The sequence below is a fragment of the Liolophura sinensis genome, chromosome 1 (genome assembly GCF_032854445.1).
Source record: "Liolophura sinensis isolate JHLJ2023 chromosome 1, CUHK_Ljap_v2, whole genome shotgun sequence".
In the NCBI taxonomy this organism is placed as follows: Eukaryota; Metazoa; Mollusca; class Polyplacophora; order Chitonida; family Chitonidae; genus Liolophura; species Liolophura sinensis.
Window position 1 is genome coordinate 8,063,830 of NC_088295.1, and position 17,163 is coordinate 8,080,992.

The following is a 17,163-nucleotide window of genomic DNA, read 5'->3' on the forward strand; positions in this document are numbered from 1 at the left end:
TGCCGGGGCTGTAAGGCGCCATGAATACAAAATCTCCCCTCACACACCGTGTGACCCCAAGCCCCGGCATGAGAACTCTCAACTGTCCAAGTTAAACTTGGCCAAAGTTACTCTAGCCAGGAATATAGCACGTTATGATCCGTAAAAAAGTTCATGTGATTCCTAATTGCGAAGTGTGCCACTCATGAAGCTCTGAAAAAAGTATCATCTGCGATCGATACGAAAAAAAAATCGGGGAAACAACAGTCAGGTGGTCTTTAAAGTTTACCCCTTAACAACAACAACAACGCACCGTCGTATCGCAGTGAGTTCTAGTGTAAGTATGTCTTTGATGTTTACAAGTTTTGATTTGATCTGTGTGTTTGGTATGTCCAAGTTTCGGCAGGGTGTAAAAGTTTGTTCAGTTGGGGGATTATAGTTTGCCGTGGCCATTCCTTGCATGACACTGTGCCTAGCGGGCACGAGTGAAGACTCCAAACGGCGAACATCATTCCCTCCCAGATGGTTTATCGTGTCTGACTATTTGGCGTCGCTGAAGTTTTCAGCCGTCTGCCCGCCTTCCCGACTCCTACTCAACAAGGCGAACCTCTCAAATTATCACTGCCACAGTTTGAAAGGTCTCCTATGTTATAGCCAACTTCCTAAATACACTCTATCATCTACTCTTGTGAAAGATAAAGTTTTCTCTCTCTCTCTCTCCTATATATACATGATACATGTAGATGTTGTCAAAAGGGGATACTAGAAAATTACGGTATTTCAAGATAATGCTTTATGATCATATGGACCATCATAATTCATAGCTGTGAGCATCTGGTTCCTGGCAAGGGCCGAGAGGTGATAGATAACATGCAGGTAAATGGGAGAAATGCTGATTTTAATTGATTTTTAAGTGCTACAGGACAATGAAACTATTATATTTGAAGGTGAGGCACATTCTGATTACTTTTCTAGAATAAAACTCTTACCTAAAAGTTATAGGCCTATTTTTCATTATTTATTCTAAAATCTTATTCAAAGCCAATCCCGTATGGGTTAAATTCGGTTTGTTTTCACCGCCAGTACTCTAGTCACATGACTAAAGGATGTGCAGATAATTGGCTCAGAGCAGCTATGACATGATTGACATCACTTCAAAACTATGAATTGTTGATTTAATTGCGCAGTTTTTATGTACATTAGAACTGTAATAATGATTTTGTATCAAAGTATAGTGTACCGAGGCTGAGGTGGTTAGCCTGCCATCACTGCGCCATGACCCAGGGGCCTCTCACCAATGTGGCTGTGTTGAGTTCAAGTCCAGCTCAAGGTGGCTTCCTCTTCAGCCATACGTGAGAAGGCCTGCAGTAACCTGAGCATGGTCTTGGGTTTCCCCCAGGCTCTACTCAGTTTCCCCCACGGTAACGCTGGTGAAATATTTGTTAGTATGGTGTAAAACACCAATAAAATAACTAAAACAAACCTTAGTGTACCACATAGACCTACAGAGCTACCAACATCAGTGGTGAAAGATATGATCAATGTTGATAGAAAAAATTGTGAATTAAAATTTCCAAATCATGACACAAAATTGTACCACAATTAAGCTGTGCTTAATTTGCTAATAAGGGGCAGGATGTATCTTGGTGAATAAGGTGTGCGACTTCCAACCATGAGGTAAATGAGGTTTGAGTTCAATCCAGGCCCTGAATAGAGAATTTGTTAATTCTTTGACTTACTGTGCATAGGGGCCTTTAGTGACAATAAGTGGTGACTGTCGCTCGTAGGGATGTTTGTGCTGTCTAACACTCACTGAAGACCTCTTTATCAGATATCAGATACGGTAAAATTTGTTAGTAACGTGATTAACGTCTGTGGTTTACCCTGCGTACTGCAGTTTCCACCACCTATAGCAATTTATGAGTGAAAACTTCTTCAGTATGGCATTCACAACCAATCACATAGATATAAATAAATCATTTGCTAAAAGGATTTGTGTGAAGACATTGGACATAACTATTGTGAGGCCAGCAAACAAAACAGTATATATGGTAAAACAGAGGTGGATTGCAAAGATGAGCATTCAAAGGTTGTCTTCATTGTAGTCTGTTTGATGCATTATCATTACCTTTAATACTTTAAATCCTTTTGAGGGCCGTTTTGTGCAAGTTGAAGTGAGAAAAAAAGGTTAATTGTTCAATGAAAAAAAGGTTGGGAATGTAGATTTGCACAAATCTGGTGAACTGATGCTTGTTGAATCACCGACCTGTTTAATATGCATGCGCATGATCTAACTGATTGTTGACAAGACTGCTCTGACTACTTCTGTCAATAAATCAGTGGTTGAGATCTGAACATCAAATAATGGGCAGATCTGGACAAGTTCTCTCCTGAGGTAGGCAATGGTTATTAATCTGTAGCTGATACACTTGAGTAAACAACCACCAGAGTGGGTGGGACTCTGAGGCAAAGTACAAACCACATGATGTTTGGCCAAGGAAATAAGCAGATGTTTTTGATCTAGCAAGTCTATTCAGTCTGTTTGGTTCATATTCATCTTCATAATTTTACTCTGGGAATATAGGAGGTTAATTTATCTAGTCTGATGTCAGTTTAAGTTCTGATGACTGACAGTTTTTATGTTGAATGGTTATGGCTTAATGCCAGCCATATATCATGGCCAGGGTTTATATTCTGAGAAAAGAGATCTGACATCTTAATTTTTTTTTAGTTCAGTGAATAGGCACCTGAAAACCTGAGCATGTCTTAAATTTGGTACTTACTAAAACAGCAAGTGTTGTTAGTGACATTATTGCAGGGTACCAACTGGAAAACACTGAAAGGACTTATCAACAGTACACTTTCATACAAATACACATTTTAGAACTTGGAACAGATAAACTCTTAAGCTCAATCGTTATATGTTATTACAAGGATTATGGAAAACCCATGATTCCAGTTGTGTTGTACTCTAAAGTAAAGTGGGTTCCCCAAGGCTATGGCCATTCAGACTCGACATAGTAATTTAATTAAGTCGTCACTGATTGTTTCGGGACAAAAGCTGTACCATTTTCCCCCAGCACAAACTGTTTTAGCCCCGGGAGGTTTGGCTTTCACTGGCATGCAATGTATTTGGGCACAGGTTAACACAGCAGTTGTCTTTGGGCTTAGAGGTGCTTAAGTGTGCTTTCAGGGAACACTGAAGTGGTACCACAAACAATTGCGTTTGTTTAATGCACTCTCAGTGGGGTACTGAGGTAAAAAGTAGAGGGTATTGGGGAAAAAAAGGGCTATCTTCACCCTGTGGTCAACCAATGTGTAGCCTTCAGCCTGTCCAGCACGCGCTCTTGTAATCCCTGTGGAGTACCTGTAAGGCTCACCCTGCAGTGTCTAGTTTTCAATTCTGAGTGACCACCGATGTGGAAAATGGGTTTGTATTCTGTGGCTGGATTAAGACAGTGGCTCCCAGCTGACTGACAGTGAAGGTATACACAGACAACTTGCTGGTCATTATCTGACCTGTTGATCAGTGAGACTCCAACTGTTCAATATATATATATATATACATGAAGGCTAGGCTAGACCTGTTCAGTGACGACCCAGGCTATATATACAGCCCCAGGTAGAGAGAGCTCACTGCTGACTGTGCTCTCCTACTCTACACACAGCAGGCTGTAACTCTCCTGGTCATTGTGGGAATGATCCAGTACTAGTTTGCGAACCACTGAGACGCTGTCATCAGGCACATGGCTTCACTTGGAGCAGGTTTCACCTTTGCTTCCTAATACAGATAAATAATTCAACGAGAACAATTTACAGGCTTGCAGCAGCATAAATATGCTACCAGGTAAGTTTGAAAGTTAACAGTGCCAAGTGCAATATTTAAGCTTAGTTGTTTTGTATTTGTTCCAAAGCTTTTGACTGGAGAAAAATGATCCCACCTCTGGTCAAATTATACTGGAGGTCAAATTCTCACAGAAAGTGATAAAAAGCCTTTATGTGTGTGTCTTGAATTTACATACGGTAAACAGTCAGAATAAAACCCCAAGAGAAGTAAGTTGGCAAGAGGCCATATTTACTGGTTAGGTGCGACCATTTGCCAACAATCACACTGCAGTTAGTGCTGTGGTTTTGATCTCTACTCTGCAGTCCTTTATATCGAAAGTTTGATCTCCTCCTTTATCAAGGGGCTTATGTTGTAATGTAACTGTAATTTGCAGGACATAACATGTGGATGACATTTTTCATAAACTTGCACTGTCAAGAAAGTTCTGATGTGTTATACAACTTTGGTCTTTAAGCAAGGGTATGTGATGATGTAGTTGTTTCAAGTATGTTTTTAAAATTCTTGACCGATCATGGTTATATGTAGTACAATAGCTGTTTCAGCTCAGGTAATGTTTATCAGGTACCCCCCAGCAACTGGCTCCCCAGCGCACTCAGTTCACATCTACAGGTAACGCTACCCTTACCACTGTTATCTGTAATCAAATAGTTCTCCTCGCTTCTACAATTTCACTTATTGAGTCAATATAAAAGCTTGGTGCATTCAGGTATTCCTGGTAGTGGCTAAGATCAAGGGGGTGGGGGAAGGGTTATTACCAATACACCCACGAGCGTGAAGCCACTGAGTTTAAAGCCATATTTGTTATAGATGATTACTGGGTATGACTGGGTAAACAGGTTATGACATTAGAGTTTAGTAAGGAGCAGTATATTATTAAACCATATACACCAGCTAGTGTATACACAAATATATCTCTACACATATTGTCAACAGGTTGGCACGACTTTCCCTGGTGGAAAAAGGACATAGTTCATTAGGTGGAAAACTGTATGTCTGTGACTTGTCTGACATCCACGGCTTAACAAAAACATATGACTGAACCCCAAATCTGACAGCCACTTCCTGATGACACCAGACTTGTATGCTCTTAACTACATGTATCCTATAAGACATAAATAATGTAAGTTGATATCTAATAATTAAATTATGATACATGTAACTTCTGAGTAATGTGTAGCAATATGAAGACTGCTTACATTCACTGGCATGACTGGTTCCTCAGAGGAAAGACTGAGTCAGCAAAACAGGTACAGAAAATTCAAACCTGCCCTAAATGACCTAAAATTTTGCCCACAAAAGTGTATTTTTAGACTAAGAGGCAAATAAATATCACAAAATACTATTTTTGGTGATGAAAATATAGTAGATGAATCTACTCTACTGGTACAATTTTCCAGTAGAATATCATCCCATGTTCCAAGCAAACCTAAAAACACCTTTCTAAAATCAACAAAGCTCTCAGCGTCAAGAGAAATGGGCAAGTTAGTCACGGATGAAACTTATGGTCGTGTATTTAATCATTCTGCATCATGCATCACATCTGGTCTCTAGGATAATAATTCAGTATACAATGAACAAAGTTAACAATTATTTATGCTTAAACAGAACAATTTAGTAACTCACTTATTTATTTTTTATTTGATTGTTGTCCAATGCCACACAAAAGCATTTTTCATTCATTAGCTGACTCAGTTTTGTGGGTCAAGAATATTGCTGTGGTCAACTACCAATGGTACCCAGTTACTGACAAAGTTTCCCATGTGTGACTGACAAACTTCCACACCATTATACTAGTGGAAACTCTAGTTTCAACACACATAACAGGCAAACGACCCATGATCACAGCTGACAATAGTCACCCAAAACAGTGAAATCTACATAATCCCAGTGTGACGCGGATATTGGACCCACACCCGTATGCCCCCTGGTTACGGATTGTTCACTACACTCAGCCAAGTCCCCCATCCTTAATATAATTATAAGTTCATGTAATCATTATTTTTTGTTGTGAAACAGTAATAATCTTCCGGAGATTGAATCCATTCAAGTATTATGGTATAACACCAAGCTACATGGGGATAATATATACATGTACACTGATATCTACAGAACAAGAATTTACTGTTATAACCTGACACATGGAAGAAAGCCAGGCTTTTTCAGATGACATGACAGGGTGTCAAGAATTTCATAATATTTCCCATTTTCACAGAAGTGTACAGTGAGATAATGGGAGATTTGTGTAAACAGGGTATCAGGGGTTAATGGTTGCTGACCCCCCCTGGGCTGATAAGTCCTTGCTCTCCCAATCAGGGGACTACAGCAGCTCTCTGGGCCACTGGGGTGTCCCTGTCAGCTAACATTAAATTTTTTCTTACCCTCCCTGATAAGTTTAATTACGTAGTCTGTAACCACTGGAAAAAATTCGAGCTTGTTTCCTTGAAGGTTTTTTGCAGGTCTACCTCCTTTAAATTTGCCACAATCTAACAGCTACATATAGTCAAGAAACACTTTGGGCAAAAATAATTTGTCTCTGAAGCCACAAGGCACACTGGTGTGTAAAATTAGTGTGATGGAAGGATGTGAGAAATTGGACTGTGAGGTAACATTGACATCCGCACCAACACAGTACACATGTAGTTGTGTTGTATTTAGCCCTCAGTTGTAAGTGATGTGCTGCTGGGTGTATTGGTGAGATTAGAGACAGCCCGTGAGCAGCTAGCCCGTGGTAATATGATAATTACAACCTACCTGTGTGTTCGGAGCTAACAGATCTGTTTGTATAAGGCAACCCAGGCCTTCTAACCAAGTCTGTTTAACTTACAGTGCTTGTTTAGGAACCTGAAAAAAACCCTGATGGGGAAATCTATAGACACTAGAGGCAGGCTCTGGCCCTAGTGCCCACAGCTGCCCAGTGAGGCTGGCCCTTGTGCTCATCCCTTCCCCACCCTCAAGTTACCTAATCAGGCCTTCTTGTCAACCAGTTTGCCACTGGCTGTTAAGGCCTGATGATCACTGAGGGTACACAAGATCTTGACTATTCATAAATCATTAGTACTTAACCATACAGTTTATATCCACATCCTGGTAAGAGGAGAATTTCCTCTAAGAATGATATTTTGTGATCTGAAAATGTTGACATCGACTTTAATACATGTATATGTATGTCATCTGTAATACTGATTCTGGCTTTCTCCAAGTTATTGTACTTTTGTTTAGTTGTACATGCATTTCCTTTTTCCTTGTTATAAAGGAATTAAAATATTCTTTCTCAAGTATTGTTCAAGGCAGAAAGCAGTTTGAAGCATGCTTGTCCGATGCAAAGTAGTCCGCTAGTCATGCAGTGAGTAGGGTGGCATTTTCACCCTTAGATCACCCAGACAACAAATGCTGCATTAAGGACAGAATAGGTCTGGCTCCAGCCAGTGAGCATTGTTAAGCCAAGTACACAACAGAGTTATTTCAACTTTCTCAATAATTTGTTTGTGACAAACTGTGGAGCCTGGCTTAAGGCTGGTTTTTGGGCCATACATAGCAGTCCTCTCAAGCGGGTATTATAACAGCAGACTGGACATGTCATAGAGGTGTTAATAGCAATCGTTTTATGACCCCCACCGCCACTGCACATGTAACCCTGTATAACCATGAAGCCCATATACTGGGGTGAGTAACATACCAGAGGCGCCACTGAGGCAGTGTAGCTTGTTAAGGTGTTGATGTTTTATGTGAGAGGTCCTCTTACAGGATTGTACGTCCTCTTGCATGATCGGACACTCCTGCCCTGTCAAAAAACTCTCAGGTGATGTAAGTCAATCTGTGTGACTTGCGTGCGTGGCACACTTGAATTTTCGCATGACTGAACGGCAGCAGGGGACAGATATAAGTCAGGCTTGGTGTAATGAGGTGGGAGGGACGGCTCGTATTTAGTCTGTACTCTTGTTCATTATGTACTTTGTATTGTTCAGACATATTGAGATGACAGAATACCAACAGTTATGCCTCAGTTTACTGGCATGATGACAAACTGATACACTCCAGCTCAGCTCTTTACCTGAACTCAAATAATCACAGCCTAACATGCAAACCCTAAACCATCTCAACAACAGCACAGACCACAAGTACATTTACTTCACTCTAGCTGTCGCTCTTTTTCTATATGTAAATATATCATCACATGAAAAGTATTTTCACACAGTGGTTTTATTGAATGACACATAACTTATATATATATATGTGTGTAGTTCATATTTGCAGGTAAAAATGAAGCTGAAAATGGTCTGTAGTACCTTAATGTTACCTGAAAAATTCACAATATATGTGTATTGTCAACATGGTCAAAAGACCTGCACTGCCATGATTATACTCAAATACATGGTGTGCCTTCCTGAAATTCTTATGTACATGGATTTAGAACTGCATCAACAGGCTCTTTTACTCTGAAGCACGCTCACTCTGCAGAATAAAATCCCATGTTGAAATCAAAGTATGCTGTATGTCAGTGACAGCATTGGGTTCCTTATATCATACATGGGTATACTACAGCAGATGGGGAACAGCCAAGAATACCGGATATAACAATTGATCAGATTTATTGTGAAGCTTGCCCCAGTGTATTTAGATATTCATGTACATGGTCGATGGGTCTAACTCAAGTGCTCAACCCCAATAAGTAAGGTTTTAATGCTGCCTGTATCGGTGTCATGAGAACAACATCAGATGATGGTTTGATGCTCAGTGTCTCCATGCTAAAGTTAATTCCCCTCTCAGAAGGGCCTGCTCTGCTGTCTGTATATCTGATCAAACTGCAGTTGATGGCAATCTAGTCCCTATCCTTTTTTATACATCCAATCTTGTAAATGGTAGAGTTGTGTTTGATCAGCCTTGCATCCCGCCCTTCCATTATTTATAGACACACACACAGTTCCAATTCTGCTACCAATCTAAAGTTTATGAAAGATAACATAGTGGATTATCTTTTTTGGCCTCTAAGTAGTTTTTATGTTCTATACATCTTGATCTCATTTAAATTCTTTTTTTTTTTAACTTGGTTCTGAATCTGGTGCATAAAGTAGATGAAGAGTGTATGTAGCAGAACATTACCGTAAGTGACATTTCTGATCTCACCTTATCTGCAAGCCCAGTATGTGATTGTACCTATTGTATATCTCATTAATGAAGAGCAAGCCCTGGTATCTGACACAGCCAGATGTTTGAAAATCACAGCTTTTGCTTTGCACTAACTACTAGTGTTTGGCCAAGCTGCTTCTTGGTGGTTTATTGGATGTACCTCAGTGTAGACTATTCACAGTTTCCACTGGTGCTGAAATGAGATGTCCCTTAAGTGTGTTTTTATATTAGGAAAAGAGAGAAAGTGGTCTTACAAATCCCTGTCTGTGGCAGGAGAATGAAAACATGAACTGCAAACATACTTACTGAATAGGAAGTCTCATCAGCTGACCAATTTACAAATAGCATGCAGCCTTGCATTTTATTGTAGCTTGGAGATAAATGATTGACTTTGTTAGGGTGGCTGAGGTGGGATAGTGGTTGATGATAAAGACATTTCATCAGACAGATTGGAGGCAGGGAGACTGATGGGTAGCTGGTGTACAGTAGCTTGCTCTGACCTTCTGCTCCAGCAGGAATGCCAGTTGTTCACACCAAACTCTCTGTCAGGCCATGTGCTTTTACAGCCTGGCCAATCCCATTTAACATCTCCCAACATTAACCAACCTAAACACTTCGCCCTGGCCCAGGGCTTGGTCCAGGTCGCTGACATGGTAGATCTGTATGCAGTGTAATATCAGCAATTAGATACACTGTACACGACCATGCCAAATAGAAACCAAAATTACCAGGTGTGTATTTATCACTTGTTGAATTATGCCCCTTTGTTTGAGGCTGCCTAATTATCAAGCAGCCTGGTTACAAATGTATGAGAAAACTGAAAGCTCAAATACACGAGTTTCTAACAACAGTAAAGGCTTAAAGGATGTATGGTTGCCCCAGGTGTTTACACGGGGAATAAACTGCCTAAGTGTCTTCTACTTTAGTATAAACATTAAACTGGGTACAGCAGATGAACTGGCAGTAAGGAAATGACTTCAGTGAAGGAACATCCGGCCATGTGTGGTCCAAGATTAACTGGCAAAATCTCAGCTCTCCAAAAGTGGAGACTGTAAAACTTGGTTATTGACAGAAGTACCAATTAATGCCAGACTGTTTAACTGATCAATGTGACCTATACTGTCAGTGACGGCTGTCAACTGTTTCTCATGCACTGTAAAATCTAGGAATAGGTAACTACTTTTATGAGTCATCCATAGTTTATTAGAAGAGATGAGGTGATTTGAGAGTGAAACTTAGCCTGGACGTTTGTAAACACTATCAGAGGCTACAGTTACCTGTTGGTAATGGAAGCTCGAGCCATACACCATGCCTTATAAAGTTTACCTCCCGGGGCTCTCCCATTGGCTCATCTACCTTGATAGTTCTGCTTGAAAGACTGCTAACATTTCCGTATTGATTTACAATATTGATACTGTCAAAGAAGAGAAATCTGCATCTGCCTGTGATCACTGAAGTTGATATATGGGGACAGGTTGTACATGGTTGCAAACCTTTGCGTGTAATGGACATCCTTTCTGAACTGAAAGGTATGATGGGAAATCATACCCTTTTACAGCTGTTAATAAAACAGTTTTGAAAGCTTGGCACACATAAATGGAGCTTTCATGTTTTTTTTTTTCAAACATCAAACATCACTGCGCAAGAAATTACATTGTACCCCAGTACATGTGATACTTTATGACTGGATGAAATTGAACTATTTGGGTGTTTCATGAAAATAGGCATTCTTAATAAATTTTTGCTTTTCTCTTTATTTTTCAGATCGACTTGAATTCTGCACTAGTTTCCTGACCGGGAAGGACCCAGTAAAATGTCGCGGGGACTTGCCAGTGGAAGGGAAAATGAAACGCTTCAGTGGACAAAACCAGCAGTACCCTGATCCAAGTCAACCCCCTGATCAGGGCCAAAACAGCTTTAATACGGGTGGAAGCAAAAAATGTAAAACCAGCCAGTCTTTTGAATCGTTATTTGACAGTGAATCACTGAGTGATGTCAGAATCAGCATCAATGATGGCATCTACACCTTCCATGGGCACAAGATGATCATTGGGCTTAAGAGTCCAATCCTGGCAGCCCTCATGAATGATCTGCCAACGACAGGGGAGGAAACTCCTGTGTTACACTTGAATGAGACTGAAGAGTGCAGCCATGTCTTCCATCGATTCCTGTACTTTGTGTACAGCGGGGCAGTGTGGTTACACCGAGATTACGTGGTGCCTCTTCAGAAGTTGGCAGTCAAGTATGACGTGGTGCCGCTCATACAGCACTGTGAGAACTATATTCTGCAGATTCTGAACAGTACTTTCAGCAGTGTACGATCTCCCTCTAGGGGAGAAGACCGCGGGGAACAGACAGGGTTCTCAGTGGAAGTTACCTGTGATTTACACGAGAGCAACTCTATGGGAGAACATGTCAAAAATGTGGCCTTCATGGTATTGTGTACCAGAGCCAAAGACATCATCCATTCTCCACGGTGGAGGACCTGTGGCTATGATGTTGTTTGTGAACTACTGAAAAACGATGAGTGCCAAGCTGTGGAGAATGCTCTTTTGACAGCTGCTACAAACTGGATGAAATCAAACAACCTCCAAGACAAATCAAAAATAGAAGGTATTTTAACAAACATTCGATACCCACTCCTGCACAGACGGGTTCTTTACCATTTGCAGAAAAACAATGCCTTTAAGAATTTCCCTCCTGTTCAGGATCTAGTCAATGCTGCCATCAGGTACCACTGTTTTAAGGACTTGCCTGAAGCCAAAGGGGACTTCAAGGGGATACAGTACACCCCGCGTGTGCCTCGGCCACCAGATGGTGCAAGAGAAGTGCCCGCCGTTCTACCAGACCCAGATCCAGACCCAGTTCCACAGGAGTATGAGAACACAACCTCTTCTCCTCAACACTGAGTGAACATCATCCAGGCAGTGATATTCAATTAGTCTCCTCTGTAACTTTACAACCACCAAAGACAGGAACATATGGTCTGCAGCTCTTTTACTCTTCAGCCACGTTTATTTGTCCAATAAGGGAGTGAATTGTAACAGTTCTGGGCAAGTAAACATAGTGCAATAGTTAAGCATTGGGCTCTGATTAGAGACACGACTGTTCATATCAGACATGTAGCTTTTGCTTGAAGACCAGAACTGTACAAAAGTTATAGACCAGCTGTTTCATACATCTGTCCAAATTATTATTCATTTCATCACATCTTGTTTAATGTACATACCAAATATCCAATAGTCTATATACGAGATGAAAAAGGATGATTCACAAGTTGCACAATAATACAATAAATTTATGTAACTGACCAGCACAATATCTCAATGAATGGAGAAACAGTCACAAACTTTGAATTCATGTTTTAATGTACTTTCCTTCATAGGTGTGAGCATACAGATATGGTGTATGTACATGTAATGTATAGGGAAAAAGACCTGTTGTCAGTCATTTAGGATTAAAACGTGTCACCATCTATTTGCTACATGAGATTATGAGCTTATCTGTGTTTATTACACTGTCAAATTAAGTCACAAATATTCATATCCCCTGGAAACAGGTTCTTTTTGTACAGCATATACGTGAAAGTACGATGTATGCCAATTGCACTGTATGAGAGCCTTGTAGAGGAAAACAAATTTAAACATACCATCAGTTTTTATCCCTCTGCCTGCTGGAATATTGCTTTCATTAATGAGAAAAAGTTTTGATGTGTTTTTGTTTATGGGTAATCTGTTCTTATCAGTGGTGCTACCTGAAGAATGGGCAAAACCAGACTGTTTATTTGCTGCAGTTTCTATTTGTCAAATAATCCTGACTTAACAAATACTACCTCAAACAAACATGTGGAAATGAGCAGTGAGGGAACTGTCTGCAGTAATGCTGAACCCAATCAGCAAAACACCCTGATTTCCTGACACTAAAGTGATATTAGGTAAACACTAGTACAGGTTAACTGTAAAAGTAATTGTAAGTATTCACTGCCAAAGTTGTTGTAGGCAATTATCATCAAAAATGCCAAACTGCAGTCAAGGCCAGAGCAGTTAAGTTGAGAGGGACAATAATCTTAGTTACAGTAACAATATATCTGTTCATATTACAACCTAGACATGTGTGATAAGTGACAGAGCAGGGGTCAAAGGTGATGGGATAACACATGTGACATGTGACACAAAAAGTTTGATAACAAAAAGGGCTATATGGCCTCATCACAGTCCTACCACATGTTCTGTGCTTCTTTACCACTACAGCCATTGTGTAAGAATGTCATTCTCACAGGATACATAAATCAAAAATCATAACTGTAGAAAAGCGAGCTCTGCTTTACTTCATTGTAGGTGCACATGTTCTTGTGTATAAGCAAGCACAGCCTGGAGATTGCATAGAAAAGTACAGCCTCTGCTTCACTTGTAAAAATGCAAAAGTTCGAGCTCCCACCTTGGGAGAGTAAGAAAGTAGCGGGATGTGCTGAGATTTATTACCTATCTCTTCATCTGATAACTCAGCAGGTAAAGCATGAAATCAACGCCAATCTTAATGGGGCATAAACTGTTGATTACATTCCAGACACCAAACAGTGTATGCTGTAAAACGCTGCCACTTCAGAAAGCTCTGACTGACAACTGCACATGTTTTGCCTCAGAGACATGAGACTTCCCTTAGTTATGTAGATGTTAAGCAATGTACTAGGCCTGCTTAAAACATTTATTACACTGAGCACATGCATATGTAGTAGTTTTACACACAGATCGATTAATGCATGAAAAGCGTGAAGCTCAGTAAAATTGCTACTGTGTATGTTCCCTACAGGTTGTTGAGCCAAGCTTGCAGCAGTCGCATATGCAATGATGTTGCACTACATGCCCCTCTTTGTTGATAATCACTTTCTTCTGGGCCTCACATGTACATGCACACTAGCTGTTCATGGTCTTATAAAAATGGATGGGTATATGTAAGCCAGTGCATTCATTCTGCTTTAAGCTGTCATATTACAGTCTAGATGAAAACCTTCATTCCTTCGCTTCCAGAATGCTCCGCATTGATTTTTTTTTTAGTATATTTAACTTGTACATTTTAAAAATCAGTAAACATGTACATATTTTACTCTCAAGCAAAGGTAGGCCTACACTTACTTCATGGAAGCCAAATTATGAATATCGATAACTGATAACGAGACTGATCATTCCTAATGACATATGATTACAGGATTATTATGACATACTGAGATTCAATGGCTTAATTAGCCAAGGTAAGAGAAGTCATTTGAAACCGTTGTCATGGTAACTAATACAGGTATAGTGCTGTGGTTTATTACATCCTAGTCCAGAGAGTTAGCCAGAAGTAGGGGAACATTTAATTTGTAATCTTAAAAACATTCCAGACTATAGAGATAAAACTATAGAAAGATTTCTTCCTTTGAAGATAAGGAATATGCATAAATGATTGTAAAATATTGAAACTATGAAATAGTACAATATGAAATAAAAAGAATCATGTGCATGTACTGGTATAGTATGGAAATCAAGGTGTACAAACTTTTTGACAGCTAGACTAAAAACCTGCCGTAAAGGAATTGTTCAGCTGTAGTAGATAATCAGTCTAACAGAAACCTGTTAGGCAGGGAACTGTAAGACAGATATTAATGTACAGTCTGCAGAACAGGTAATTTCTCCATCAATCAGATGAAATGCCAGCATGAAAAATCCATACCTGTCAACTCTACATGAGAAATGACCAGGCTCTAATGCAGAAAAAGGGTGGACACTGAGTAAAGAAGGAAACTTCTGCCTGAATTAAGCTAGACACAATGACTGGGAACACAGAACAGTTTTCTAAACTGCATGTTTACATCAAGTGATTTTATCCAACATCTGCAATGGCTTGCAATAATATTAAGGGGCACTTTTTTTCTGCATCTAGACAATACTATTGCAACAAATGATATTCTATTCGTGTGACAGCCTATACTGCAATGGAACATAATGGAAGAAATAGGCAGGTCAGAGTCATATTGCCTTGAATGGGTGAATATGCCCATGTGGCCTTAAACCGTAATCATTAACTAGGTCATATATCAGAGTCGCTAAACTCGGCAACTCGCAGACTTACTGTAAATGATTCTTCTGAGCAAATTAAAGCAGCAAATAACACACTCGCAATGGGAGAATGTTACAAGAGAATTCAATGGTATTTATAGTTACTTGTGAATTTTAACATCGAAATGTCACAGAGGTATATGTCTGAGTAATCCTGCCTAAGATAGGAGACACACTTGTAATCTAAACCACCCAATAGGAGGCTTGTATACAGGTAACATTCTAGCGTGTCTACAATCAGCTCCTCTCAGCTCAACAATTAACCAAACAAACTTACACAAACTACAGGAAAAATTGTCACCGTACATATGACAACCTACATCTGCCAGCTCCTTCAAAATCCTTGTCTCATGGTTTTATCTTAATTCACAATATTGCTATTCAATATTGAAAGTCCAGCACTTGGGGACCATGCAGGACTTGGCATGAGACTGCATGTACGGACTGTTAACATCCCCAGACCAGCATATTGCAATGGGCTTGGCCCTAAGCTAGACTACTCACTGATTACATCTGTGAAACTTTAACATTAAGACACCGCTTACAATGACACATTTGGGGAATTCTTTGGTTTGTAAACCCACCCAGGCTGTAGTTAGAGCCTGCTATTAACAAGGGGATGTAGAGAGGAGAATCACACCAGGGAGAAGTCTGGAAGGCTTCCCAGTGAAAGGAGTCAATATTTAACCTGGGGTATATCACAGGATTTATGCCTGATACTGCAGCTTCAATGCTGGATGTATGAATTATAAAACAAAGACTAGGGCCAAGTCAAGCCTGTGTAAGCAATGGAAAAGTCATAAATCTTTTCCGGAGCTCTGGCTCCTCTTACCCACAGTGGTTGCTAATATCAACAAAACAAGCCATACATCAGGTCTTCACTTGACACAGCCATGTTTTAATAGCAATTACACCCTGGGGCAAGATAAACTATTTCCATGACTGTCACCTGCCTACTTTCCATAGGACAGGCCAGATAAGCTCAGCTAGAAGATTAACTCATGGTTTTATTACCACCTGGGTTAACCCTATCTATTGCCTCAGGGGAGCCATGGATTAACTTAATGGACTTCATATGCAAACATCTGCTGGGGCAAATGTATGAATATCCAAGATAAAGTGAACAAAGGCTAATTCCTTTATCAGATATTACAAACGTCACAATGTCGTATCTGGATCATCCATGTAACAGTAACTACGGGTACATATCACAGGCAGTATACAGTGTTATCAGATAGGCCAGGCATTGATACACAAATTGACAGATTGAAATACAAGTGCTGTTATGTATCCATTCAAATTCCAGCATCGTCACGATATGGCTGAAATACTGCCAATGTGGCATTAAGCATCCATTCATTGAAATTCCAGCATTGCCACGATATGGCTGAAATACTGCCAATGTGGCATTAAGCATCCATTCATTGAAATTCCAGCATTGCCACGATATGGCTGAAATACTGCCAATGTGGCATTAAGCATCCATTCATTGAAATTCCAGCATTGCCATGATATGGCTGAAATACTGCCAATGTGGCATTAAGCATCCATTCATTGAAATTCCAGCATCGCCACGATATGGCTGAAATACTGCCAATGTGGCATTAAGCATCCATACATTCAAATTCCAGCATTGCCACGATATGGCTGAAATACTGCCAATGTGGCATTAAGCATCCATTCATTGAAATTCCAGCATTGCCACGATATGGCTGAAATACTGCCAATGTGGCATTAAGCATCCATTTATCCAAATCCCAGCATCGTGACGATATGTCTGAAATACTGCCAATGTGGCATTAAGCATCCATTCATTCAAATTCCAGCATTGCCATGATATGGCTGAAATACTGCCAATGTGGCATTAAGCATCCATTCATTCAAATTCCAGCATTGCCATGATATGGCTGAAATACTGCCAATGTGGCATTAAGCATCCATTCATCCATTCATTCGAATCCCAGCATGCATGTTTCTACTTCACAAAAACTTTCATACCTTAAGAAAGCAATTGTTTATTTTTTCTGCCTACAGCTACATTAATTCAGAAGGCATAATGAAGACAGTTTCTGACTTTATCGAAGAAGATTCATTCCAACATGTATTTTATAAGTT

The 17,163-nt window shown here is 40.0% G+C and overlaps 2 protein-coding genes across 3 annotated transcripts in view; one reads left to right on the plus strand and one right to left on the minus strand.

Annotated features, from left to right (window-relative positions):
• Positions 1 to 17,163, minus strand: part of LOC135469555 (uncharacterized) — a 65,286-nt gene that overhangs the window by 20,292 nt on the left and 27,831 nt on the right.
• Positions 33 to 13,118, plus strand: LOC135469571 (BTB/POZ domain-containing protein 17-like). Of its 2 annotated transcripts, none has more exons than XM_064748069.1 (2): positions 33 to 316; positions 10,718 to 13,117. In XM_064748069.1, the coding sequence occupies exon 2, from the start codon at positions 10,798 to 10,800 to the stop codon at positions 11,860 to 11,862; it is 1,065 nt and encodes a 354-aa protein (XP_064604139.1). In that variant the 5' UTR covers positions 33 to 316; positions 10,718 to 10,797; the 3' UTR covers positions 11,863 to 13,117. The 2 variants fall into 2 exon arrangements, with proteins under 2 accessions (XP_064604139.1, XP_064604130.1); XM_064748060.1 differs by lacking the exon at positions 33 to 316 and adding an exon at positions 3,565 to 3,826 and having other exon boundaries at positions 10,718 to 13,118.